Raw genomic sequence first — 27,783 nt, 5'->3', positions numbered from 1 at the left:
CAATATTTTGTGATGTCATCCTGGAACGCGGTTACATTTTTTGTTAAAGGACAAAACAGAATACCTGCGTAGGTTTGGCCGGGTCGTTAAACAAATGTCCATGTTGCAGTCCGGCACTGTAACTTTGTGGGAAATTGTTAATGTGTGGGTACCTGCAGCACAAAATACCCCTTGCCCCCGGATCTACTGACCATTGGCGGCAGGGCTAGGCATTGAGAGATGCAGAGAGTGAAGTGTGGCACTGCTGCCCCTTGGCACTTCTAAACATATATTTTCATAAAATAGGTGTTGCGCTTACTGGTTGGTAGATTTTCTGCAGCCACCGTTTCTTGAAACAAATTCAGTAGACCTATATAGACGACGCATCTCTTCAAACATCATGTGTTCTCGAACATGTGCTTAGTGGCTGCAGCTTGAAGAGTTTGAATAATTAATTTCTGAAAGCAGTGATGCCTGACAGGCAGCCACGGCCCTTGCAGGTAAGAGTGGTGGGGCGGGAGGGCCGGGTGGGGGGGATTTTTACAGACGACAATGAGGGAAATTTCATTATTTATTTATTTTTCCCTTGTGGTTGTCTGTCGAAACCCTCCCAACCCTGCCCCACCACTCTTACCTGCATGGGCCGGGGTTGCCAACAGGCCGCATGGCCAAAGAAGACTGCCTTCAGCCCAGATTCAAGGGTTTGCTTCAATTTAACACTCCAGCGCATTCTCCGAGCCAGAATCCTCTCCTCTCATCTAACTTATGCTCAGATTCACAATGGTTTAGAGTTGTTTGTGTTACTTTTGTATTGCTAACCTGAAGCTAAACCTATTTGGGATACTAACAAACCAACACATACAAATGAAAAAGTAAGGCAAAGCTGCGCAAAATGCTGATTTACATTAGTTTGCATCAAGGGGGCGTTACATGCGTGGTACATGGGCGTTCCCATGCAAGCACCCATGCTTTTTGACGTTAAACTCTATTCACTAATATTGGTAGACAGGGTTTAGTGCCCAAAATCAACGCCGCTGGAAAGCAGACATTTAAATAAGAAATGTCATTTCTCCATTCTTTTCCTACTTTGCATGCGTACTGCACTGTGCATCACACATATAAAGTCGGAAAGAGTTTTGAACTTGTCTAGCCATGGTATTTTGTGCTGGAAGGGTACCCTTCCTGTACAAAACCTATGGTACACTCAGGCACACATCCTAGCACTATGGAGCTATGGTATGTGGCTAACAGCTGAAATCAACACTTGCATTAGGGGTAGGTGAGGAGAGAGCCATATCTCTGTGAATATGGTGCCCTCCTGCTCTCTTCCTGTTACACGACGCAGTGCAGCCTCGTTGAGTGCTGCGCTGCATTGCATGACACCTTTAAGAATCTGGGCCAGGGTTCAGCGCTAAAAATTAACGCAGCTTAAAAGCAGGCATTAACAGGAGAAATGTTTTCATTTCTCCTTGCTTTTACATTTTTGCATGTGTGCTGCACTGTACAACACTCGTAGAAAGTAGGAACATGTACAGTAAGCGTACCCGTCCTGTACAAAACCTATGGTAGACTCAAGCATGCACCCTGGCACTATGGCGCTAGGGTGTGTGCCTGGTGCACAGCTGCTGAAATCAGCACCAGTGTTAGGGAGAGGTGAGGAGAGAGCCATATCTCTGTGAATATGGTGCTGTCCTGCTCTCTCCCTGTCACACGACGCAGTGCAGCCTCTTTGAGTGCTGTGCTGCATTGCATGACACCTTTTAGAATCTGGGCCAGGGTTTAGCGCTGAAAATTAACGCAGCTTAAAAGCAGGCATTAACAGGAGAAATGTTTTCATTTCTCCTTGCTTTTACATTTTTGCATGTGTGCTGCACTGTACAACACTCGTAGAAAGTAGGAACATGTACAGTAAGGGTACCCGTCCTGTACAAAACCTATGGTAGACTCAAGCATGCACCCTGGCACTATGGCGCTAGGGTGTGTGCCTGGTGCACAGCTGCTGAAATCAGCACCAGTGTTAGGGAGAGGTGAGGAGAGAGCCATATCTCTGTGAATATGGTGCTGTCCTGCTCTCTCCCTGTCACACGACGCAGTGCAGCCTCTTTGAGTGCTGTGCTGCATTGCATGACACCTTTTAGAATCTGGGCCAGGGTTTAGCGCTGAAAATTAACGCAGCTTAAAAGCAGGCATTAACAGGAGAAATGTTTTCATTTCTCCTTGCTTTTACATTTTTGCATGTGTGCTGCACTGTACAACACTCGTAGAAAGTAGGAACATGTACAGTAAGGGTACCCGTCCTGTACAAAACCTATGGTAGACTCAAGCATGCACCCTGGCACTATGGCGCTAGGGTGTGTGCCTGGTGCACAGCTGCTGAAATCAGCACCAGTGTTAGGGGGAGGTGAGGAGAGAGCCATAACTGTGAATGTGGTGCTCTCTAGCTCCCTCCCTGTCATGCAAGGCATTGCAGCAGTTTTGGCTGCTGCATTATGTTCTGTGACTCCTTTGAGAATCTGGGCCTAAGTTTTCTTCCCTCCAGCTTCTGAGGCACAGCTTCCAAGTGACAGCTCCTAGTACAGCGGGGCTCACAGGAAACTATCAGCTTTACTTCTGTCAGTGGGGGGGTTAGCATCTGTCACCTTCGTCTCCTGTTGCCATGGTTACTGGTGATGAACTGGCTGTACCACAATGAAGGGACGGCAAAGATATCTGCAGGACAGATCATTCATCAATAAAGAGGTGGGAAGGGCATTTTTATACAGTAGGTAATCTCAGTGTCACCACAGGACCTGTGGCACTGATCTGACTGACACCTCAACACTTGTACAGTTGTCACTTAGTAATGTGTTTCAAAAGCCGACGAGTGTCTTCGAAATACATGTTTTCAGGTAGTCAGTCTGGATTCAACTACATATCATTTCAAGTAGAAACTGGAAAGCTTTTTTTGAAAATAGAGCTCTTCCAGCAACACTCATAAAAGTATTACAAAACAATAACGATTGTTTATCTGTGTAGATGTCTTTTTTTCCTGCTTTGCAACAGTCCCATTCCTATCCCACTGAAGATAGGCAAAAATAATAACATTAACTTGTTTCTATATAGTGTTTAGTGGCAGATCTTGCAGTTTCAAAGCGCCGAGTCTTAACAGATATTACCAGGGTCACTGAAATGACGCGTTTCTGCGGCCGCAGCCTTTTCTGCATGAATATAGTTTGCCACATTTCATACAGAAATCCATCATCTTGACCATAAATTGCAGTTTTCAGCAAAAAAAAAAAAAGATTTCTAGCTTTAATGGATTGAAAGTTACTAAAACAGAGTCACACATGTTTCTGCGCAGTGACAGGGTCCTTTGCTGCTCAGGGGAACGTCACCTTTCAGTCGGTAATTGCTGTATTTTGGCATTAAATTGATTCTAATGAGGTGAACCTTTGCCCAGACAGTATTAACGCACAAGAACGAGAAAACAGTGCTATAATACTGCCACAATAATATGCCACGTTATGCAGCATAATTTACCATTCCTTGCCGCATGATTTAGTGAACTCTGCCACACAATTTGGGCTTTCGACCTTAGAATGATTAAATGCGGCTTGGACTTCGTACCTGCAGGTTGAATACACATATATTTGCAAAAGCTTAGCTAACCCGCTATGCCATGTTAAATTCTTCCCGTTTCCAAAACGGCTTTTTTTATGTCTCACATAGTTATTTGAAAGTATCACTTAAAATGCGATGCTTTTGGCAGTTCGAGAAAGACGTAAAATAGTTATTGAAAAAGCTAGGATGTAGCTGCGCTAGGATGCTCCCAAAAGGCGTTGGGTGATTCTGTTTCGAGAGCTGCAGTAGACAGGCCGACTCATTCATTGATTTGCCCCTCAGCAGACAAGAGCCCCTCCTTCTTCAAAAGCGGCGGCTCATTAGCGCGGTAAAGCACCTTCGTGATCGCAGTGGCTGAAGTAGCCGTACATTTCTTTCTTCTCCCACTTAGGTCAATCTCTTTAGGTCGGGCTACAAATAATGAAAATACTGCTTGATGATAAGGAGACTGAAGACTATTTGCACAAGGAAGGATGACGTGACACCAGGCGCGCAACACCCATTGGACTCGAAGGGCTTCAATGGCAATCTGTCTTTTTTCAATAGTGAGGAGGTGGTTGCCAGTAAAAATAATAACAAGTCCAGGCATGTATCGGGGACGTCTCAATATAGTGGAGACCCGGACTTGTCACGTCAAGCACGTGCATCGTGTTGCATGGTACCTTAATATTAGACCCCTCCCACAATTGCTGGCCATGCAAGCGTCATGACTCATGCATTACCATGCCAGTATCAAGCATTGGCAATCGCAATAGCAGTTGGGGAGCTGACCCACCCTTCCTGAGGTCACCCCCCACCAACCTGTAACTTTAACACTATGGTGCTGAGGCAACCTCTTTAACAAACCGCCCTCCCTTCCCAGGGTGGCTTGAGGGGCAAATGATGAAGCATGTCACATTACATGACTGAGCCTCCCTTGTCCAATTCTTGGAATTGCCATCTTTCTGGAAGTTAGAGTAATAGTAGGTAGCTATGAAAACAGTAGTACATGTATGCTTGAGAACTACCGGTCTTAAGCGAAAACCGGGTGTCACGCCAATTTTTGTGTTGTGATTCTATGAGTTAGGGCAGGCGTGAGACGATTGGTGCCCTTTTTCTCTCTTTTTGTGCGTTATAGTCATGCAATACCATGCCAGTATCAACAAGCATTAGCAATCACAATAGCTCAGCCATATAAAGCCAAGACCAATGGGATTTGCTGTTGGTTAATAGTCTTCTGTTGGGGAGCCAACCTACCCTTCTTGAGGTCACCCCCAACTAACCTGTAACTTTAACACTCTGGCGCTGTGGAAAACTCTTTAACAAACACCCCCTCCCGCCCCCCAGAATCAGTAAGATTGGCATCCATCATGGGCAGGTTCAACTCTATCAATCAGTGACAGAGAAGGGCAGTGTTATCAACACTTTGCACAGGTTTAAAGTTACAAAAAGTGATGTAGACCAGTGCAAAGTATTGATAAAGTAGCCCTAAAAGTAACACAAATAGTGCTTTGCATCATGGAGGTGTCATTTGGGTGTATAAAAGCTTTCGTACCCTACTACCAATGTTTTTTCATGCAAAGCCCGATCTACTAGCAATAGTAAACAGAGTGCTGCACAAAAAAAGAACACCTCCCGGAGGCAGGCACAAACAATTCGATATGTTTCCATTTTTTGTAATGTTTCACACAATGCTGTGGGCTGCACTGTACAGTCCTATTACAAAACTGGAAAAAAGCTTTAAAGTATGTCTACGTATAGTAACTTGTATCGGAATGGTACTCTCCCAGTACAAAACTATACTAGACATCACACACAAACCTTTTCAAAGATGTGTGCCTGGAACAATGCAGACTGTTTGTGCATCTGTTGCTGGGTAAGAAAGAAGCAGTGCCAAATCTTAGTATGTTCCCCCAATGCAATGCAGTGTAGTCACTTTTTTACTCTTACATTGTGCAATGTATTTAGGAAATGTGCCCTAAAATATGTTCCGTATTTAAGTAGATTATTCAGTTTATCATATTCTTTAACCTTGCTACTCTTCACCCAACTTCCATTGCTCTTAACAACATGCCCACAACATCCTGCCCAGAAATCTGTGACTCCTTTGTAGTGTCCCTAAACTCCTTGAGAGAGCTTTCAGGAATAAGACCAAACTTGCAATTGAAGGCTGCCATTATGTGTGCATACTGATCATGTTCTGATGCCTCCAGATTCAGGATGGTATCCCTTCCCTGGATAGGTTTAAGTCTACACAAGCTACTCCACATTCCTCATTATCTATCCAATGCTTTTTAGGCAAGTCTCAAAATCAGCAAGCCACTTATCAAAATAATCCACAATCACATAGCTAGGCACAACATATTTTGGAAGATTGTGTGGTGAATGACCTCGGTTGGGTACCTCATTTTCACACCCACCATCCTCAATGCACTCTGATGCCCTCCTTCTCTGTTGCCTTCCTAGCTTTTAAGTACATTGTCTGGTAACTCCTCTCACGGCCCAGCATGACGCAAGCTTGTACAAAACCAGCATTTTCTCCTCTAATACAAGGGCTGCTGATGCTCATTTCTCCTCAGCAGCCACAGTGACAGCCACCTTCTCCTTGGCTACCAGTGCCATATCCTCAAGGGAAAGGGGTGCCCTTTTCTCCTCCAAGGACAAGGTAGCCAATTTGAATTTAAAGTGTCAGTCAACCTCCTTGTCCTCTAGCTTGAAGGACTTTATCCCGGTACCTGTAAGATGACATACTGCTACTGGTCCTGGATAACACAGGTCAAAATGGTCTTTCTTATAGGATATCCATCTGCACAGTGATTCCCCGATGTTTTCACCATCATTCTCCACTGGGGTGATCTGTGCTTGGCAGGCCTCTTTTCAGGCCCTGTAGGCTTTCTTGTTTGTTTTTTTGTTGGCCTACGTGACCAACTTTAGCCTTCATTCTTCTGACATAGCCTTAATTTTCAACCAGGCTAGGGTAGATAGACAGATCCACTTCCATTTTCCCATGAACAATTCAATACGCAAAATTATGACAGCTAAATATGACTCAATATTACTTCTGGTCAATTAAAAATCTAAAATAAATTTGTGCCTCCAAATCTGCCAAGGAATTTTTAATTTAGGAACTGTTAAAAGTAACTGGTAACTGCTGGTCAAAGCCCTATCCTATAACTAAGCAATAACATCAGAAAATGTGTTATTATTTTGGGAGATTGGTAATCCTACCAACTGAACAACCAGAGTCTGGTTACGGCAGTACATAGTTCTTAGCATCTCTGTTCAGCGCGTGTTAGTTATTGCCCAAAACTGTAGACAATTCCCAGAAAAAACAGTTTAAAATATTTTAAAGTTAATGAAATAACACTGTAAAATTCTCAAACTTATGTAAAAAAAATAGAAATGAAAATAAATGAGCAAAAAGACACATAGACAATAAAAGTAACAAGACACCAAAACAATGAAAGTAATCGAACATATGATTTTTTAAAGTAATAATGTAAATAGAACTTTGAAAAGTAAAGCACCAATATAAAGTATGTGTTTTTGGATGTTCAGGACCTAGATGCTATTTCAAGCCGACCTCGATACAGTGGAAGTTCGATACACAAAGCTGGTCACTCTGGTCACAGTTTTTCCTTTGGGACTTAGACCCTGATTTAGAGTTTGGTGTAGAAGGTTCTTCATCAAAATGGTGACAAAGTTCTCTCTCGGCCAAACTGAAGTTCCGCCCATGTCATTTAGAGTCAGGTGGAGCTTCAGTATGTCAGCGACGGGTACTCCGTCTCCACTGTTAGCATACCCCTCGTCTCACTAAGGAAAGTTCTTTGAAGGTTTGGCTATTTGTCCACTTGCCCGATTTAAAGTGGACAGTCAAATGGCCTGTTTTCTCTGTGCATCACTATCACTACCTAGAGGTAAGGGGTAGTGAAAACTGTAAAATGACCGCCAATCCATGGAAGACAACTCTCATGATGTAGTGGTCATTCATTTTCTTATTTTCAAAAACGCAATCCTGCTTTGTGATTTTGTTTTTCAGATAAAAAAGACAGGTTAATTGTTTGAACAGACAGTACCATCATATTATGACAGCCATTCCTGTCAATGTAAGAGATGTCCAATGGGCCAGAGGACATCTCTAGATTTGGAGGACGGTACTCCATCAGGGTTACAGAGTATTTTACTCCGTTGATCTGTAAAGACCATTCTATGTGGTCTAAATCAGCCCCTTAGTCTATCTATTTTTTGGAGATCAAAGTATTTCAGCAAGGCAATTTCCAAGGCAGAATCTGTCAAGTGTCTATCAAAGTCAGATATATTCTTGTGACACTTTCACTGAATCCCTTTGTTACAGCACTAAAAGCACAGAGTGGATCAAGGCTGCAGGAGCAGATTTGGTGCCTCTCTCTGGTGCAAGGTTTTACCTACAGACGTAATCAATTTTTGGGTTCTGAAAATCATCCAAAGGTGCGTGGACACTCTAGCAGGGTAGCCTCCAGCAAGCCAGATACCTTTATTTGATATCAAGCTGATCCTGTTTTCAGCAGGGCACAAAGGTCCAAGTGGGGTAAACCTGATTTCAATCCCCACCAAGGGTGCAGCCTTCAAGCGGAAGCCTCAGTATCTTGACCACTTCATTCATAGGTGGAAATAATTACTAGGTCCAGCTTTTCTGAAATAGCCATTTGGACCTAGTTCTCTCTAAATCCAGGGCCTGGGGAGCATCCAGTGCTCAGTGATCAGCTGGGCACACTCGGAGTCAGGACCCCTTCTGCTTTTTGTGTCCTTGGACCAAGCACATTTACAGCCAGACACTTAACCCTTGGAGATGAGGTCCAGTACATGGTCATCAACTGGCATCAGGAGTCATTCAGTCCTTTCTCTTTTCTTTAGCAGAATTCTCTTTCCTCAGATGTCTTCCCAGATTCACGAATGTTCTTGGGATATGGTGCCGATGTATCCACCTTATCAAGTGAACTAGTCAATGATTGGAGAAATCCTAAGACCCAACCCAAAAGATCTGTTACCTATTCCCCATTTCATTTTACAGCACTCTTTATTTTATTTAGCAAATCATAGAAGCCCTAATTCCAAGACAGCAAATCCTTTCTTCCCTCGGGGGGCGGGAGCTATTGGGTTTCTCATTGCCGCCTGCTCATTTAGATGAAATGTCAACCCCTCTCCCACGTTCCCAAAAAGTTTTTTTCCTCCGTCTGGGGTTGAAGTTGTAAGTCTAGCATGGCTCTGGTAATGAATGTGAATAGTTTCAGCCGTCCACATTTTCAAACACCAATTCAAAAGAAGAAGTGCTAAAGCTGCCCTATGTTCTTTCAACTGTCTCTGCTCTCCTTACTGATAGTAAATTATTTTCCCTCTTGTTGACTAAACAAGTGTCTTCCTGGGTCAAGAAACCCAAGCCATTATCGTCTGGGACCACGGTCAATCTGCTCCCACCAGAAATGTGTATTGAGTCTTGCAAATAAAAATGAGTGACAGATTGGTTAAAGTGTATATTATTTCTGCCCAGTAAGTTATAATAATGTTAATGTTATGTTATGTTATGTTATTTTAATTTATTCAGCGCACAGCTACTCGGAAGTGTCCCGGCGCTCACAACAGAAAGGCGGCCTAAAAACACAGACGTCCATTAAAACAGCAGAGTTTTCAGGGACTTCCTAAACAGACGAGGATCACAGATAGCCCTCAAAGTCAGAGGAAGTGAATTCCAGGCAAGGCAGGCTCTACGGGCAAACGAGTTGCCCCCAACCGTTGACGCTTAAATTTGGGATTCTGCATCAACAGCAAAGAGGACAACCTCAGCTGTCTCCTAGGAATGTAAAAGGAGAATCTGTCCTGCAAATACAAGGGGCCTAAACCATAAAGGGCCTGTTCCACGATAGACATCATTTTGAATTTAAGTTGTGATTCCACGGGAAGCCAATGAAGTAACCGAAGCTGTGCCCGAGCACTAGGCCTGGGAGACAGCCCCCCTAGAAGTCTGGCAGCCGAATTTTGGACCACCTGCAATTTCTTTACAAGGTAGCCCGGGCTGCCCACCAGGAGGGCATTCGCGTAATCCAGACGGGAGAGAATCAGTGCACGTACCACCGTCTCTTTGTCCCTGTATGGCAGCAAGGGAAGAAACTTCTTCAGACTCCTCAGCAACACAAAACATGTGCCGGCTAGTTTTTTTACATGCGATGCAAAGTTCAAGTTCTCGTCGAACCAGACGCCGAGATTTTTTACAGCCCCATTAATCACTGGGGGACATGGAAAGCCCGAGGGCCAGAGACTTGCTCTAAACTCAGCAGAAAAAGAGCCGAACAACAGGACCTCCGACTTTGCCTCATTGCATTTCAGCTGTGCATTAGCCAACCACTGAAAGACAGAGGACAGACACTGATGAGGTCTAGCCACCGAGTCATCTTCCTTGTTCCAAGTGAACAGCAGCTGGGTATCATCAGCATAGGCCATCACTTTAGCCCCCATAGACTCCGCCAGAAAAATCAGCAGAGTCACATAGATGTTAAATAACAGAGGGCTAAGTGACGACCCTTGTGGTACCCCCGTGGTAACCCTCAAGGGTACCGAGGCACATGGAGGGAGCCAAACCTGCTGCATCCTTCCCTCCAAAAAGGAGCTGATCCAAAGCAGAGCTCTCCCAGATACACCAATATCCGAGAGGCGGTCAAGGAGCATGGCATGGGGCACCGTGTCGAACGCCGCCAAGAGATCAAGCAGTATCAGTGCAGCTCTCCTGCCGGCATCCAGACACTCCTGAATCGACTCCGAAACCTCCAACAGAGCAGATTCGGTACTGTAGGAGGCACGGAATCCAGATTGCGCCGGATGGAGCACACCTGCTACCTCGACGAAATTAGTCAGTTGGGACGTGACCGCCTTCTCGCAAACTTTGGCCAAACTAGGCAGAAGCGAGATGGGACGATAGTTTTCTGGGAGCAAAGGATCAAGGGATGGTTTTTTAAGAAGAGGCAAAATTAAAGCATGTTTCCATGCCGTGGGCACATGCGCTTCCCTTAATGAATGATTAACCAGGAGATTAACCTCTAAATTGATGGTATCAGCCACATCCGAAAGTAGTCTAGCAACGCACGGGTCGTTAGGCGAGCCAGACTTGAGGGCTTTAAGAATTCTGAGGGAGCCAGTCAAGTCAATGGGACAAAACTCAGAGAAGCTGGAAATCGGAGAAGCCCTAGGCAGGAAAGGAGCCTGCTCAGGACTACCAGACCTCCTCGAGGGCCGAAATGTCTCCTGGATGCTAATAATTTTATCCCTAAAAAAAGATGCCAAGGTATTACACCAAGCTTCCGAGACAGGGGCTACTGCCACCTGAGCACTAGGGGCTAGGAAACTCTGCACTATGGCAAAGATCTCTTTAGAGTTGGTATTAGCGCGTTCAATACGGGTTGCATAAGACAGACCCTTGGCCTCCCCTATCTCTCTGTAGTAAAGTTTTTGTTTAGATCTAAGAAACTCTTTATCATGGTGCTGATATCCACCAGATCGCCAGGTCCTCTCCGCAACTTTGCAGACGTGCTTAAGACTCCGCAACGTGGGAGTGAACCATGGCTTAGAAGGGGCATCTCTTCTCAGCCTAGGCCGCCCTACTGCCGACACCGAAGCCACTGAACCTGTAATCCAATCAGCAAAATGGGTGACATTTACCTCCAAGCCTGTGCCGAAAATGGGCCGAGAGGCATCTAGCGCAAGGCTGAGCTGAATAGGATCAACCTTCCTGGAAAGGGGCGGGCGTTTACAGTTGGACTGTCTCCATAGCTCTTGCAAAGCCCAAGAAAAGAAGATAGGAAAGGGATCAGACCACGCCACTGGACGCGGCTTCATAACTAATGTGGGGAAATTAGTGCAAATTATATCTAGAGTGTGGCCACCCTGATGAGTTGGGAACATGACCCCTTGGGAGAGATTCACGAGATGTAGGGAGTCTAAGAAGGCTACAGAATCAGCCTCCTCGCTACAATCAAGGTGGATGTTAACATCCCCAAGGAGTACAAACTTCGAAAACCTCAGGGCCTGCTCTGCTAATGCCTCACCACAAGACGCTAAGAAGTTCGCTGCTGAGCCAGGGGGGCGATAGATCAAAGAGCCACCAAGAGTGAATTGGGCCGAAAGTTGGAGACTAAAATTTAAAGCTTCACAGTCGCCCCAAAGAGTAGAAATTTCACTCCGAAAGGTCCAGTTGTCCCTATACCAAATGGCCAGGCCGCCACCTCTGCCAGAGAAGCGATCAACCCAGTGAACTTTAAATCCCACGGGAGTAGCCATGGCCACTAAAGGATTAGAGAAGGCATCTACCCAAGTCTCAGTCACAAACAAGATATCCAGTTTATTATCTGTGACCAAATCGAACAGATCCACACAATGCTTCTTCACAGATCTCGCATTAATGAGGCAGGCGCTGATGGTTACAGAACTTAAAAAGACATCAGCTAAACCCATCGGTGTCAGCACCGGTGAAAAGTGAAACGCACAGTCACCACAAGAAAAGTCTTTAGGGGGAACTTTGGGACAAACTTTATAAGTTGTACACGGAGGGGGTTGCAGGGATTTCAGCCGCTCTGCCGAGAAGATAATGGGGGAGAAGGACTCTGAGGCAGGATGGGCAGAATGGCGTGCCCTGGGCCCTGACAGTACGCTGACGGGCACAGAAGGGCTTGCCTTAGGCGCGCCTTTGGCGCGCTGTCGGAGCGCCCGCTGCGCTCATCCGCTGCGCTTCCTGTCAGGCCTCCTACTTAAAGGGCGTGGCTGGGTCCGGGGTTCTGCGTGCAACATCTAGAGCGCTGACCGCGAAAAACGCGCGTCGCCTTCAAGATGGCCGCTGTAATACAGAAAGTCCCCGAGAGGAGCAGCCAGTTACACGAGGCTCATGCCAAATTCACACAATTAAAATAAACCCCCCACAATTTCCCTCAATAAAACGAACAGTGAAACAAAATGCAATTTAAAATGGAGATCAGGCTAAACGCAGCCTTTCAGAAGCACCGCGCCGCCGGTCTAACCAGCTTAAATATGATTTGCCTGGGACCGGGGTTTTGCGTGCAACATCTAGAGCGCTGACCACGAAAAACGCGCGTCGCCTTCAAGATGGCCGCTGTAATACAGAAAGTCCCCCAGAGGAGCAGCCCGTTACACGAGGCTCATGCCAAATTCACACAATTAAAATAAACCCCCCACAATTTCCCTCAATAAAACGAACAGTGAAACAAAATGCAATGAAATGGATATCGGGCTAAACGCAGCCTTTCAGAAGCACCGCGCCGCCGGTCTAACCAGCTTAAATAGGATTTGCCTGGGACCGGGGTTCTGCGTGCAACATCTAGAGCGCTGACCGCGAAAAACGCGCGTCGCCTTCAAGATGGCCGCTGTAATACAGAAAGTCCCCCAGAGGAGCAGCCCGTTACACGAGGCTCATGCCAAATTCACACAATTAAAATAAACCCCCCACAATTCCCCTCAATAAAACGAACAGAGAAACAAAATGCAATTAAAAATGGAGATCGGGCTATACGCAGCCTTTCAGAAGCACGGCGCCGCCGGTCTAACCAGCTTAAATAGGATTTGCCTGGGACCGGGGTTCTGCGTGCAACATCTAGAGCGCTGAACGGGAAAAACGCGCGTCGCCTTCAAGATGGCCGCTGTAATACAGAAAGTCCCCCAGAGGAGCAGCCCGCTACACGAGGCTCATGCCAAATTCACACAATTAAAATAAACCCCCCACAATTTCCCTCAATAAAACGAACAGTGAAACAAAATGCAATTTAAAATGGAGATCGGGCTAAACGCAGCCTTTCAGAAGCCGATCATTCTTGATGGTAGAAATGCCCCTCTTCTGTCAGACTTCAGAGTAAGGTAGTGGAAGTGTCTTTTATCATTGAACATAGTTTTTAGCTACTATTATAGACTTGGTGTAGACATCTGAACTGTATGAGACTGAATCATGTCAAAATAGCTATGTCTCTGGGTGTCATAAGGGCATCTGTGTCTACTAAAATATCTTAATATAATTCCTAAGCTAACCTGAGGGTGTGGAAGTCATCTGAGGTGTGGATAATCAGTGATTTATTGACCTTGGAAATCCTTTTCTTCCCCAATATTTCTGAATTTATCAATTTTGCTTCTAATGGTTTAGAGACCCAGTTGGGGTATGTTGTATATATCTGTAATATAGGTTTTGAAGAAGGGTAAATTCCTAGAGGAGTTCAGCAAATTATTTCATAGTATTGAGGTGTGTTAATGTCCTTTGTATGTTATCCCGAGACTATCTTATTCCTCAAACCTCAATAGCATGGAGATGTGAAAGTGTTTTATTCTCAACTGCAATGGTTTCTCCTTGGCTATGTTAAGTGTTTTATTGTATCTGTCCACATCTTGAATATTACCACAGATGTAAGAGGGATATTCCTGGGTAGAGTCCCTTTATATAGGAAGTGTAATGGAGATTTACCCTGTGCCCATATAGCCTGGGTCTAAGCTGGGTCCGTGGGATGGAATGTGAGTCATTACCTGAAAGCAGGTGCCACAGAGGTCTTCCTTGAATTGGTTGTGAACAATATCACTTTCAACTTGTCTTGCAAACCACCTAGGCAGGGTCCCAGTGGAATAGGAACATGGAATGAAGCAGCAGTATTACTTGCGGCATATCTGATTTTGTGATGTTTTTCCATACACCCACCAAAATATTATACACAAAGGTTTTGGATTAGTGGATGACCTTCCGTCCAGCAGGTTGTATCACCTAGGTATATAGCTAGCCTGGTCTTCCACTTAGCTCCCCCTTAACAGCCTCAAATAATTTTCACTGTTGTTGCACTAGTTTTGTATCGCCTGGGATGGTAAGGGAGATGTGGCATTCATATGTTTATTTAGTCTTCTTACCACTCTATTATCACATCTGTCTCTTTGAAGCTTTGAATACATTCCACCTTTGATCAGGGTGGTGTTCCAGGCAGTGGTCTACGAAAGTGAGGTCATGCATTCATTCTTCAACAGAGCTCTTTAAGACGTGATCTGCCTGCACTATCCCTCTACTTCCAATTTTTGTGGAAGATTTCCAAACAGGGCTCATCAACTCATTCAGGAAATCCCAGGAACAGCAAATTGTCCTACCTTATTTTCTGAATTTTAGAGGAAGACTTCAGGCCGGTTACTATTGCCTACAGCTCCTTCATAGTGTTGATTAATTCAGAAATGCAGCCATCTCTTTCCATCATCCTATTAACCATGTATCTGAGGTTGTGCTGAAGCATTAATACATCTGAGCCCACTTAATTTATTTTGGTTTTCAAGCATGTTTCGGATGAATGAATGACAGCAGGATATATTTGTGGAGGTACTAGTGTAGGCAGCTGAGTCGCTGGGTTGGATGTGGCCTTATTGCATGCTGTTGATTGCTGCATAATTTGTTTTCCTTGGTTAGGTTTCCTTGCTTTTGACATTCTGCATCTCTGTTTCCCCTGCCCCCGGAGTGATTCGCTTGCTGCTGGGCAACGAGCATCAGTGCCCTGAGCAGCAGACCCCCTTAGGGTCTAATCTTGCGTCCACTAAGTTCCTCGGATGATTGGGAAGGATTCAACTTTATGGAGTCATACCAAACTGATCTGGAATGGTATCACTCAATGCACCAACTGTGCGATCACCATTGTGTTCGGGCAGGATGAACGTAAATTACACGGCATAATTCTGTGCCCAAAACTAGAAAGCACAACTTTCTGCCCCAGCCATTTGCAAAATGGGGACACATCACAGTGCCCACCCTGCAATTTCTCACAATATACCAAGTGCTCTTAAAAAAAGGAGAATGCATTATTTATGCTCCATTCCCCAAATTTTCTTCCATTTGTTGCCCCGAGAACAGGTTTTAGAGGGCAAAGTTTGCCTAGGGTGCATACCAGCTGCTGCAGGAGCATCCACTAAGTTCCACACACATTCACAACACCTTGCCTCCATCATTTCCTAGGGTGACTATCTTCAACTCCTGGAATCCAGTTCAGCAGTGACTTCTGCCACCAGGCTCAACACATGTGAGCTTCCATCAATATATCCTCTCCTGGTCCCAGGATCCTGCTCACAGCACAGGAATACATGGGGGATGCATTTACTATATCCTGTCCTGCACCTCCATGCTCCCACTAGATCTGTTGCCTCAGCTCCAGCCCAAACAATGCAAGTGCCACCCTTTTGGGGAGGGTTGTTCGCACTCATCCCCTGTGGCAGATAGCCACTAGCTGTACAGCAGGCAGTGAGAGCATGAACAGTCAACCCACATGCACTATTTGGAGCCACAATGTCTAGGTTGCCCTCTCTCACAGAGGCACTTCACCATAGGTCCACTGTTACCCCTCCCTGCAAGAAATGCCTCCTCCTCGGAGGTCTGATCCACCTCAGTGGAGCTACCCAGTAAAGTCTGACTCAGCTCTGCCTCTGCACAACATCATCACTTTGTTAATATCTCCTTCTACTGCTCAGCCAACCCCCGGGTGTTTGGCTCCAGAGACACCAATGTGCCACCAGTTTGAGGGGAGAAGGGTGAGGATCGCCTCACTGGTGTCCAGGCCTAGCAATATCGCAGCTAGAGATGCACTCTAAAGGCCGCCACGGCTGTCTGCTCTCTGTCAACATAGTCCACACCTCTCTTTTCCATCTCTGCTGTCAGGAATGCACAGATACAGGTAAAGTCACAGTCCTGTTTTTAACACTTTGTGAAGGTCAGGGTTAAGCAGGTGAATGTAGTTGTGATTTGCAACATGAGTAGTATGGATTAGGATAACTTGTCGGCGGGCAGGTGCACCATAAAGAGTCAGTCATCTTGGCTGCTCCAGCCAAGTCCACAAAGTATTCTTTTCAAAAGTAATCTTTTCACTGGAGTAATCAAAACCTACTTTAACCAATGAATTCGAATTTTGAAACAAAGAGGAAAATAATGCTAACATTTTAATTCATTCGCTAGTGAAGATGTACAATATGGATTCTATTAATATTTAGGCCTGTTCAAGGAACACCCAGTATTATCTATGCCCTGAAATAGCTTTTGTGTATTTATCCACTATAAGGACATGGTATTCCCAATAGATAAATGCCACATTTTCCATATGTTAAGCACCAAGCCTTGTGGGCAAACCAGAAACACTTTAGAGGTGACTCACCTAAAATTTCTAAATGGGGTTTTCTACATGGCAAAGGCACTTTTTCTTGCATGTGTCACTGCAGTGCTTTCAGACTCCAGTCCAGCCAGAGAAAAGAGGTGTTCATGGCAACCCTAAGCTTTTTTTTAAATGTGCTTGATATAAATCATACAGTGGATTACATATGACTTTGTTTCCAGGAACTTGTCACCCTGATGGAGAGATCTTTTGTGGTAAAGTAAAGGGAAAACTAAAAACGTTCACTTAACCTGGAGGAAAAATAGTCAAATATTTTTAACTTAAAATCTAACTTAAATTAATTGAATATATTTAGTTTAAATTTAGAACAAAATAAAATGCTGCAACTATTGAATTCATTTGAAATAAATTAAATTACATTTTTTTAATGAAGTTTAAATAAAAATACCAGTCTACAGTAAAAGAATTATAGCTTTTTCTATGTATTAATAATCATTAAAAGTATTCTGTAGAATCAATTAAAAGTAATTTGAAAATAAATTAGTATAAATTAGTATTACATTAGTTTTTAAATTAAAGGTGAAAAATGAAAAATGAAAAATAAAAAATTATTATCTTTTATTTCTAGATATTTTAGCATCAAATTGAGAGCATTTATTTTTTAACTAGTTAAAATGTTTTGATTGAATGTAACATTATTTTTATGGGCTTTTATTTTAGGTCCTCACTTCCATTATAATATATAGGAGGGTGTTGCATGTGTGTTGCTGGACTTACTCCAGGCTTGAGCTGGGATACGTTTACTACTGTTTTTAGTCTTATTGGCTGAAGTACTGATAGAAGTGCAATTTGTGCGTAGAAATGGGCTTACTCTTTTGTGGGTGGATGCGTGTCCCTCCTTAAACCACTGACTAGCCATCCCTAAAACTGCTCTTAACCCTCACTAAACCCTCCCATTTATTCATTCATATTCACCATTTTCCAGCCTCTCACCATCCCTCCATATTTAATGCTAAAGCTTGTACCTACGCATGAGGAGATAGGAGAGACGGAGGTGAAGGGATCCACAAGTACGTTAGTGAATAGCATTTTATAATACATTAATAGGACAATTATAGTACTTTCTAAAAGTTCTACATAATGCAGTTTGGGAATAGGCCCTACAGTTTTCAATCTAATCCAAGTCGTTTTCATGTACTTTCTTTTGGGTCATTCTGGCCATCAACTTTATTGTTCTTGAGACTTTGAAAACATGCTTTTCTATTCTCTGTAATGTGTTTGCAATCTTATTGACATTGTTGATTCTGGTAGTATTGCCCTCAAGTGTCTTGACTTGCTGTTGTGCTCTTACTGATTCTTGCTTCTCTAACTGCTTTGTGATCTCTTGTACAATCAGGATCTCAGGATCTTAAAACAAGCTTCTTTCACTCGGCAAAACTAGACCACAACACCTCCATGCACAGCCCATTCAAACAAAAACAAATTGCAGAAAGTTGCATTTTCAAGCCTCGAACATAATTCACAAAGGTCAACATACGCTTTTGTGTAAGTTTACTCTTTTTGTGGTACAGTGTAAGTTTACCTTTCTGCCTCAGGCCCCTGGTGTCCATGATTTTATTAAACATGTGAGCTTTCAGTAATTTAATGTGGGCTATTAATTTCCTGAGCTCTAAGCAGGAGTGCCTCAAACATACTAGCAAATATTAAGGGGCATATTTATCAAGTAGTTGTGTCACACTTGCACCTCACAATGGGGTGCAAGCGTGACGCCACTATTGAGTGTGATTTATCAAGCCACCTTGCGCGGTCCTGAGTGGCTTGATAAATCTGGAGTAACGCAATGCAGTGCAAATTGCTGTGTTGCGTTACTCTGTATCAGGGAGGCGTTCCATGGGTGGTGCATGCATGTTCCCACGCAACGCACATGTATTTTGATAAATTCCCAGATTCACCATAAGTGGTAGACCTGGGAATGTGCTAAAACAGCTGTGCCTCCTCCGGTAAGGCGTAACAAGAAGACATAAGGTGTTCTTTCCTCCACAAAAACAATCCTGCTTGCAATGCGGGCACCCTTGCACTATGGCGCAAGGGTGCCTGCATTGGTGCTAGGCAGCACATTGTGCACCAGCTCTGGGAAAACAGGAATGCACCATATAATGTTAAAAGTGTTACATTCCTACCCTTTCCCTGTCATGCAGCACAGCACAGCAAGGTGCCTTGCTGTCCAGTATGACAATTTGCTAAATATACCATTTAGTGTTTTAGTTTCTGCAAAAAGAATTCTGGAGGTACTCCCCTATACTTTTGCGAATACTGGCACCTTGCCTTTTCTTTTTCTTCCACACACTTTGTAGCAATGCCCTCATACCTGTATCATCTTACACATTTTTAAAATAAATGTTTACTTGGATTGCAAATTACTCCAAGTCTTTGAGCTTCCAGGTACACTAAGGGTCACTTAACAGCATCAACAGATTGTAAAAAAAATTGTCTCTGAAGATTTCTATTCATTAATGAAAAATAAATCCCTATATCCTAAAACCCATATAGACCAAGGAAGATCAAATCCCAAGAACCCAAGACAGCCCTAGTTACACAAAAAATGGCAGAACTGCCACACTATCCTAAGTGTTTGCGATACTCATTGTTCCTACAGTGTGGCCTAATGCAATAAAAGGGCAATATGAAAGCATGGGGTTATTTTACCTGATTTGTGTGAAGGTATCAAGTGTGCCGGTATGGCCAAGTGGTTGAAGGGACTGCTGTCGCTATCTAGAGAGTTTTGCAATTCACAATAATGGCTCCCAAATGCCCAAATGACATGAGAAACCGTAGTGCAACTAAAACCGGTACTTAACCCAAGGAGGAAAATAAACAAAAAAAACCTTCTCAAACTACAAAGCATCAAACAATGAAACGTGCTGGGAACCCTAATTACCTATGTAGCAAGCAACACCTGACACTCATAAATAAAAGCCGTTTCTGAGCGGAGAATCCTGATTGGTCGCTAAATCATCATAGGACTCCATTGTGTTTTCACCAAATCAGAACATATATGTAAAAATGTACTACATTAATTTCTGTGACTACTATTTTAAATGGTTTGTAGTAATTGTATCTGTTTTAGTGGTCAAGACATTAATTCATGGTGCTGGGCATGGTTTGCTGTATATTAGTTTGATAATATAATTTAATGAAATAACATTGAAGCTAGTGGTCTATCTTGTGACACATGATGATAGACTAAGAATAGTTTTTAACAGTAGTTTCTTCTTTAATTTAATGCCTTACGTCTTCGCTGTCTTTCTTTCTTTAATGGTCTTCTTAAGAAGGAAAACATTTGCTTTCTTCACTGTCCACTAAATATGTCTTCTGTGTCTATTCTTTTCTGGCAGCAACAGCAATTGTTGAGACCTTCTCTTCTCAGACCTGAGGTAGACTGCTCTTTCCTCTTTGACTTTCGCATTTATATATTTTTTTAAAAGGTGTTTGCTTTAATACAGGGTTTTTGTGGGCACAAAAAATAAAGGTATATGCAAATGAAAGTTCAACAGACATTGACACGAAGTTAGCAGTAAAAAAACATAAACAAATAGTATTTGCCTTCTAACAGCCAGTATTGTACTGAAATCACATTACGTTTAAACAGGGCCTTCTGGATCATGTTCATGAAAGCAACCATAAACTTGGATTGTAGACTAAGAAGTGGCAGCTGATAGGGAACAGTGGTGGAGACGCGGAGGAAGGTGGGGAGCTAGGAAAGAAAATAAAACTTACCTGGGGTCGCAGTCACCAGCTGTAACCTCTCCTTCAAGCAGGAACCAGGACACACACAGCCTCCCAGGATCCCCTGACCAATCAAAACGCTGCCTTACAGCAGCATTGTGATTGGTCTGAGTGCGGTGTTTCGGTGCTCAAACAGGGGCTTGGACGCTGGGCATGTTCTCCCCTAGGCTGTATAATACAGTCTTTGGAGTGCATGCATAGTACACATGATGGATCGGCCGGCCCAAGATGGCCGGCCAAACCCTCTTGTACATTTAAGGTGCAGCCACCACTCCTCCTCCCTCCACGGATGTCAGGGGAGCCTGCCCTGCCCCGCCCTAACAACCTGGCTGGCTGAAGTGCAACTGCAATACTAAAAATAAAATGACAATAACTTTTAGTTTTTATCATTTTATTTTTTGTTTGCACTGCTTTAAAGTAGTGGAGCAATGCTCTTCCGCCTTCGTGGAGGAGCTGCCCTGAGACTAAGAGCCACATTATAAGTTGCCCACTATTTTGAACGTTAATAGCTCACCCAGTTAAACCCAAATATAACAGGGATTGGTATTTGCAGGATACTCTCTTAACACACCATTCAGGTTACACATTTTAATTGGAGGATAACATGGTAATTCCACTTTGTTTTTCCCAGTCCGAAGTGCACATACTGAATGTGTGTTTCTTGCCGGCACTGATTATACCAGACTTTACATGGTGAAAATCATCTGGGAAAAAAATGTGTTGGTGTATTAATTGGCAAATATTTTGTAATCTTGGTTAAGGAGCAAACTTCTCTTGTGTGCCTGAACTAGAATTATGACATTTGGTTGAATAAGGACCTAACTTTAATTTTCCTCATCAAAATAAAATGTTGACACTGTTTTGTATTCATTCATTTAAAGATCTATAACTTGTCCCCCTGTCTCACTCCACATTCACATTAGCTTTTCCTCTGAGACTTGGAGATGAAAAAAGGTCATATTTAAAGTAGCATAAGTTGTATAGGTGCAACGCCGACCACAACACCCATTGTCCTCCCCTTTCACGCTAAGTATAGCGTGAAAGGGTGCCTTAACGCCACCTTGTGAATAAGGCGAAGCCCCTATCGCCACCACAACGTCGAGAAAAGTGACATTGTGGTGGAGATAGGGGCTTGTAAATATGCCCCATAATGTTAATTTGCAATCCAAGTTTTACGACCTTTGGAGCCATCCCAGCAAGTAATTTGTTAACATTGCTGTTTACTTGCACGTGTTGTATTTTTTTTGCAATAGTTTCTTTTTATCATAGGGATTTCAATCCATTATTATGACTACAATTTTTGAATATTCACTTAGATGCTGCAATTTTATTTTAGGCTCTCTTGGTTGTCGAAAATGCACGAGTCTCCTGCAAATGAGTGAACACCTAGCTCAATCATTGTGGAAGTAGCTGAGAACCGGGGCCTTATCATGATGGTCTGACATTGCTAGACTTCGTCTGTGCAGGCATGTATGGTGCACACCTGGGCCCAGATTAACTAAATTTGACACAGAGCAATGCAGACAGAAAACTTGCTGTGCTGGATCGGATGGAGAGAGCAGGAATGTGCCATAATTACTAACATATAGCACATTCCTCCTCCTTCTCTCTGTGCTGGTGCACTTGTGGATGCCAATCACCAATGCAGGCACCCTTGCTCCATAGTGTGAGGGCGTCTGCTTTACAGCCAGGATTGTTTTTGTACAGAAAAGCACACTTTGTTCAGAAAAAAACAATCACCAGAAGCAGTTTCCTCTTTCTATGTGTGCACATGTAGAAAGATGAAACAAAGGGGACAAATAAACATATTTCTCCTCTTTACGTCTCACCTGGGAAGGCATAGCATTCTGATACATTCTAGATTTACTGGTCTTGGTACATCTGAGAGTGCACCAAAAACCAAGGGTAGATGCATGGGATCACCAATGCTCCATTCATGGAATGCTTTCCCAGCGCAGAGTAATGCAAGGCAGCGACTTGTGCTGCCTGCGTTACTCCAGATATACTGTGCCACGCAGAGCCATGCAAGGTGACTCTTTGTGGCATAGTAAATCCTGCATAAGGGCTTGCATTGCCTTGCATCACATTGCATGATACAAGGGCAACACAAGCCTTTGGTGAATCTGGGCCTTGGTCTGTCTGCAAAACCCATGATAAATCACTCATCTCATGAGATAGTGTATGACCTGCAGACAGTGTTACAGGGAAACATAGTTAAGAAACAAAATTACTGATTTAACACAGGCACTCCAGATAATGCAAGTTTATTGTTGACTGGATACATTGTCCCAGTATGTGACACCCACATGAATGCGCATGTCCACACCAGGACTTAGTGACCACAAAGGTGTGGAATTTTTAGTTGAATGAAGAGAAATGTTCTTCAGTGCATTGAGAAAAATAGAGAAATGTTCTTCAGTGCATTGAGAAAAATACCTTGATTCTCACTGGCAGCAAAAAATGGCTTTATGCATCACCAGGCTGGTCATTCCCGTAAGTAGATTTTTGAATATCTCAAAATTCATGTGTGGCTGTGGCTTAATACTCTATAAAGCTCATTGCTTGTTTTAAGAACATTTCCCTAGCAAATGACAAACCATGACACTATAAGAGCTAAAGAATGGCCAATTGCATAGTAGTCTTGCTCAAAAACCTATGTAGTATATAACAGATTGGCAAGTTTTGCAACTCCACTTATTCTAAGGTGATAATGCATGTTACAAAACAGTTGGATCTTCCTTAAGTCTATTAAAACAAATAAAAAAGTATGAAGGCCCAAAGAATGCAACCAGGCATCATACGTTTAAAGCAAAAAGTAGTTTAACTCATGTAGGAGAGAAATACATCGAGCCCTAACCACAAAGCTAAACACATCTTGAACCTGCTTTCAACCTAACAGGAATTCACAAAGTGATTCCTGGTAGACCTAAATCCATTTACTTGTGCAGACGTCTTTATCACAAGTGCTGAATCCTTCACACTTGTAAATTCTACTCAAGTGGTGGCTAAATGGATGCTCCAAGACATGGTTGGCCTCGGAAGTTTGAGAATACCCACACACATGCATGCTCGAGACCATGCACACATTCCTGTAATTCTCCTTTCTACTCTAGAAACTGCTGTCATTTTAGTTCAGCAAACAGCTGGCATAAGTCTCTTTCCAACATGAGAAGGGGGGATCACACTGGCCAGGGAAAGAGTTTCTCCATGGGAAAAATATTTCTGTCGCGGAGAACAAAATGTGCATTTGCAAGGGGGATTGTATTCTCCCTGCACAGGGGATTTAAAAGGGAATGCCACATGATCTTCCCAGGAAGCCATATGAAAACCTGCTTGTAATGCAGCTTTCCACATACATTCCTGTGAATGTTTGGGAATCCTGAAAAGTCGTAAATCTATATTTGCATGTAGGTGTAAATCACTGAGGGTAGATGTACTACTTCCTTTGTGAATCGGGCCCATTGTTTTCACTAAACATGATACAACTCTGTGCAGTGCAGTTTGTGGTGCAGCAAGGTAGCGGCCTTAATCTATTCATATGCATTAAACCTGTATTATAACTGTGATTCTTCCACTATCCCCTTTACGTATGATGGAATACTAGAACGGTGCACAGTACACCTAAGGTATAATTCACAAAGGGAGCCGTAAATCTGCACACTAAAAAGTGGTTCTGGCCAAACGTGTAGATTTCAGTTTTTTTCTTTTTTCACATAATTTAGAAGTAGTACATTTGGAAATTTGCACCAGTTGTTTCTTTCCCGATGTACTGGTGAGTAATTCATATGATTTTCTAAAAGCTTCTATTTCCCTAATTCAAAATAGTGTCTATGGTACAATTTTGCACTGGGGAAATACAGCCCCCCTGTACAAATGCATCCCAAGCTTGGTAACAACATCAGACTTGCTCACTTTGAAATCAGATGCACTTCTTTCATTGTCCTCCTTAAGGAGCTAAATGGGTTTGCAAAACCACAAAGCCAATCCAGCTTCATTCAAGGCATATTTAAAAACTAGGCTTTAAGTCACATACTGTTTGGAAGATGGAGATTTTGGTTAAAAATTAAAAAACTTTCAAAGACATTCCACCCGATCTCCAATTTATTTTGATTTACTACTTTGGACAGATTATTCAAGAATGTAGTTTAAATAGTGCAGAATTCCTGGGGTTAGCTTTTCTCTGTCCACTATTCAATCAACTTCACACAATGCATATCTTTGTAGAGGAATCTTTGGCAGGTAGTCTTCTCAATACATAATTGTCCAAATATCCAGCATTTAGGGAAACAACAAAGAGATTTAAATCAGAGTGAAGAAAAATGTTTGCAATGGACCCCTGGCAAGCTGCAGTGTTTTGCAACATGGAGTCATTTTTCCTCTTCAGCTGGTGCTTTAAGCTGCTTCTGAAATGCAAGAGGAAGAAGCAGTGCAAAATGTGCTGGCACCTCTGATCAAGCTGTAAAATATTTTGGCCTCAATCAAAATTGTACTTCTCTATGATAGAGCTCTGTTCCCAGTGTCCAACATTTCCCCCATAGTATGTACCTCTCCTTCACCTTCCACGTATATATTCCTCCCACTAGTTCAGTGTAGATCACTGTTAAGAAATTACAGTACCTTCTGCAAACAAGGGGATGCAACATAGAGTAGTGGATTCAGTGAGTCTGCCATGTGCCTTCGTTTCCAAGCACACTTGATCAAGTTCATTAAGAGACAAATGGCCACCAAGTGCACTTAGGTCCACTCTAGCCCTTTCCTGCCACTGAAGTGGATAAACACCTGTGCATGAGAAAATTATGGGATTCCTGATGACCAAGGAAACCCAAGGCACCCCGTTGGATCACCTTACTGCTGTGCACAAGCACCTTCAAGAAGAGCGGAACCCCAGTGATTCCCACACTGGAAAGGCACATTCATGGGAAAGCATAGAAGAAATCTCTAGGATGCAGATATTGCCCAGGAGTGCTTATAAACAACAGAAAATATTTGATTTAATTGAAGCCTTAGGTTAACTGGGTATGTCAATTTAGAAGGCAGTGAATACCAAGGGATTCCCAAGGCCATGCTGTCTGTTGTCTGTGCCAGGTATGGGTTCTATCAGTCAGCCACACAGTGCTGACAGGCAGAACATATAGAAGCACCTTGTTGATGCCTGTCCATTACTACACCACTACTATCGTGTAACAGCCCAGCCACCCTTGTAACTATTGGTTAATAGTACCACCTAGTGGCAGGAGTCTTACATGATAGCAGCAGGGATGAGGCCTTGTCATAGAAGGTGCCTCCACCCACGTCTAAATAAAATACATAAGACTCTATTTCAATATAGTAAGAAACTGACACATGGTGTCCCATCAGTGTCTCTATGCAAAGGACATCTTCTAAGCCCTTAATTAGAAGGTCACCAGGTCTACCAGGAGGAAGATCTGTGGTGACTTTGGCAACTTAAATCTTAATGGACATTAAAAAAGTAAAACACTTTACCCTCCCAGAGCATAGGGAAACCATGGTGTTTGCCATAGACTGTTGCAGGGAGTGATGGATCCCACTAGTCCTACACACTGAGTGACCATAGTAAACTCTAAGGACTACCTGACTATAAGGGAAAACTGTGGATTCCACTGGGTGTCATGGTCTCTGACTGGTATTGGTATTGGTTCCATTAGGAGGCCCTGCATTGCGGACCATGTAACATCACACACTGCCACTAAACTATTTTCCAGATATTGAAATATTATGGCATTGAATCTACAGGTCTTGAATCCAACCAAACAACCAACTTGACATTGGAACAGTGATGGGGTTTTCTTCTTCTCATTGTTCTAGAAAAAGGAAGTGAATGCATTATCTAAATAGTTAACTCAGTTTTATTGTAAGGATCAATGCCACCTGTAGCTGTAAATTAAGATTAGATGGGTGGCAGCCTATTTGGTATACATTTCCTTAGAACATTCTGGGTGAAGTTGACAAAGTTGTGGACAATAAATTAAGCATAAAACACCAGAGAAAGCTGAGTAAGTGATAGATACTAATGACTAAGTCATATTTGTTGTTAAAATGCTCTCCAGGCCCAGAGCTAATTTTAATGTGGTTTGAGAACTTGCAATCACGTTATCTAATGAAAAACCTTAGATTAAAATTTTTCCCACCAAACCAAGCTACCCAAAGCTATGTGAGATCTGCCCAAGGCCAATAGGATAATACATCCTAAAGTGATAATAGCTCCCTGGAAATGTCCCATCATTTTTCCTTCTTAGAATACAAGTGAAGAGACCTCGAATTTTTGGCAATGTCATCCTGTTTTCATGTTCTCTATGATAGTGATCTGTGACCGCCAGACATGTGATGGTGAGATTTATACCAAGAGATCTCAGCCTACATTCTAATATGCTGTTCTCTATGTAAGCCTCAAGTAAAAATTCCTATTGGCGTGTATGCCTAATGTAACATAGTTGTGTGCATCTTATTCTGATAATTTCGAATAAACCTTACAGTGTTGGTGGTGTGCTCATGTGCCCAGTCTCCCAAATATATATTTAGGGATAACTTTGTCTGTAGCTCTGTAAATATGTGTTAGGGCTATTGATTGCAAGCTTAATGCCTTTCACTTTCATATACTTGTTATTTTATTTTTATTTATACTTACTGTTTTATTTCTATGCTACTCTAAAGTGTTTTATGGATTTTAATTTGAAATACACATACATTCAACCAGATTTTATATATACTTGGGTTGTAATATGCATCCACTTATTGTAATCTGTTATGTTTCTTGGCAGGAACTATCCATGGAATCTGGAATTGATCCTGGTCAAGAGTACTATGGGCAGGATTATTACAATTATGAACCTGGGTATGTTTTTTAATTGACAGCTTCATAACCGACTTAAAACCTGTTATAAGTAAGTTTTTGTATTTCGGCAGAACTTTGAGATCAAGTCTTTGTCCTCAAATGTTGTACTCCGTTATCTCGATAAAGTGATGCATATGGATTTGTAGTTCCATTATTCAACATCTCGTAGTCATAATAAACAGTAAAATGTAGACTGGATCATATTTATCAGAGGAGGGGTTCTCTGTTTCAGATACGAGCTGCCGCAGTATGGGAGTCGTCGCCGATTACTATCTCCATCTGGAATGTATAATGAGTATGGAGAAGTTGTTGTTGAGAATGATGGGGGATACTATTACAGTCCACATGGCTCAACAGCTGAAAGAGAGGCAAGTACACCTTGTGTATTGATTCAACAAATCAATACTCTGTATTTATTCAGGGTATTTGCAAGAATACAATATTACT

The 27,783-nt window shown here is 42.9% G+C and overlaps 1 protein-coding gene across 1 annotated transcript in view; it reads left to right on the top strand.

Moving 5' to 3' along the window:
- The window catches only part of PCDH15 (protocadherin related 15), a 2,378,624-nt gene that overhangs the window by 2,337,906 nt on the left and 12,935 nt on the right, over positions 1-27,783 (top strand). The window contains exons 33-35 of the mRNA XM_085614969.1: positions 20,093-20,131; positions 27,263-27,336; positions 27,569-27,704. Coding sequence (XP_085471095.1) covers positions 20,093-20,131; positions 27,263-27,336; positions 27,569-27,704 — 249 coding nt within the window. The remainder of the gene's footprint in view (positions 1-20,092; positions 20,132-27,262; positions 27,337-27,568; positions 27,705-27,783) is intronic.

The sequence above is a fragment of the Triturus cristatus genome, chromosome 1_2 (genome assembly GCF_964204655.1).
Source record: "Triturus cristatus chromosome 1_2, aTriCri1.1, whole genome shotgun sequence".
NCBI classification, from domain to species: Eukaryota; Metazoa; Chordata; class Amphibia; order Caudata; family Salamandridae; genus Triturus; species Triturus cristatus.
The sequence above is the reverse complement of the archived record's forward strand: the minus strand, read 5'-3'. Positions and strand labels throughout refer to the sequence as shown.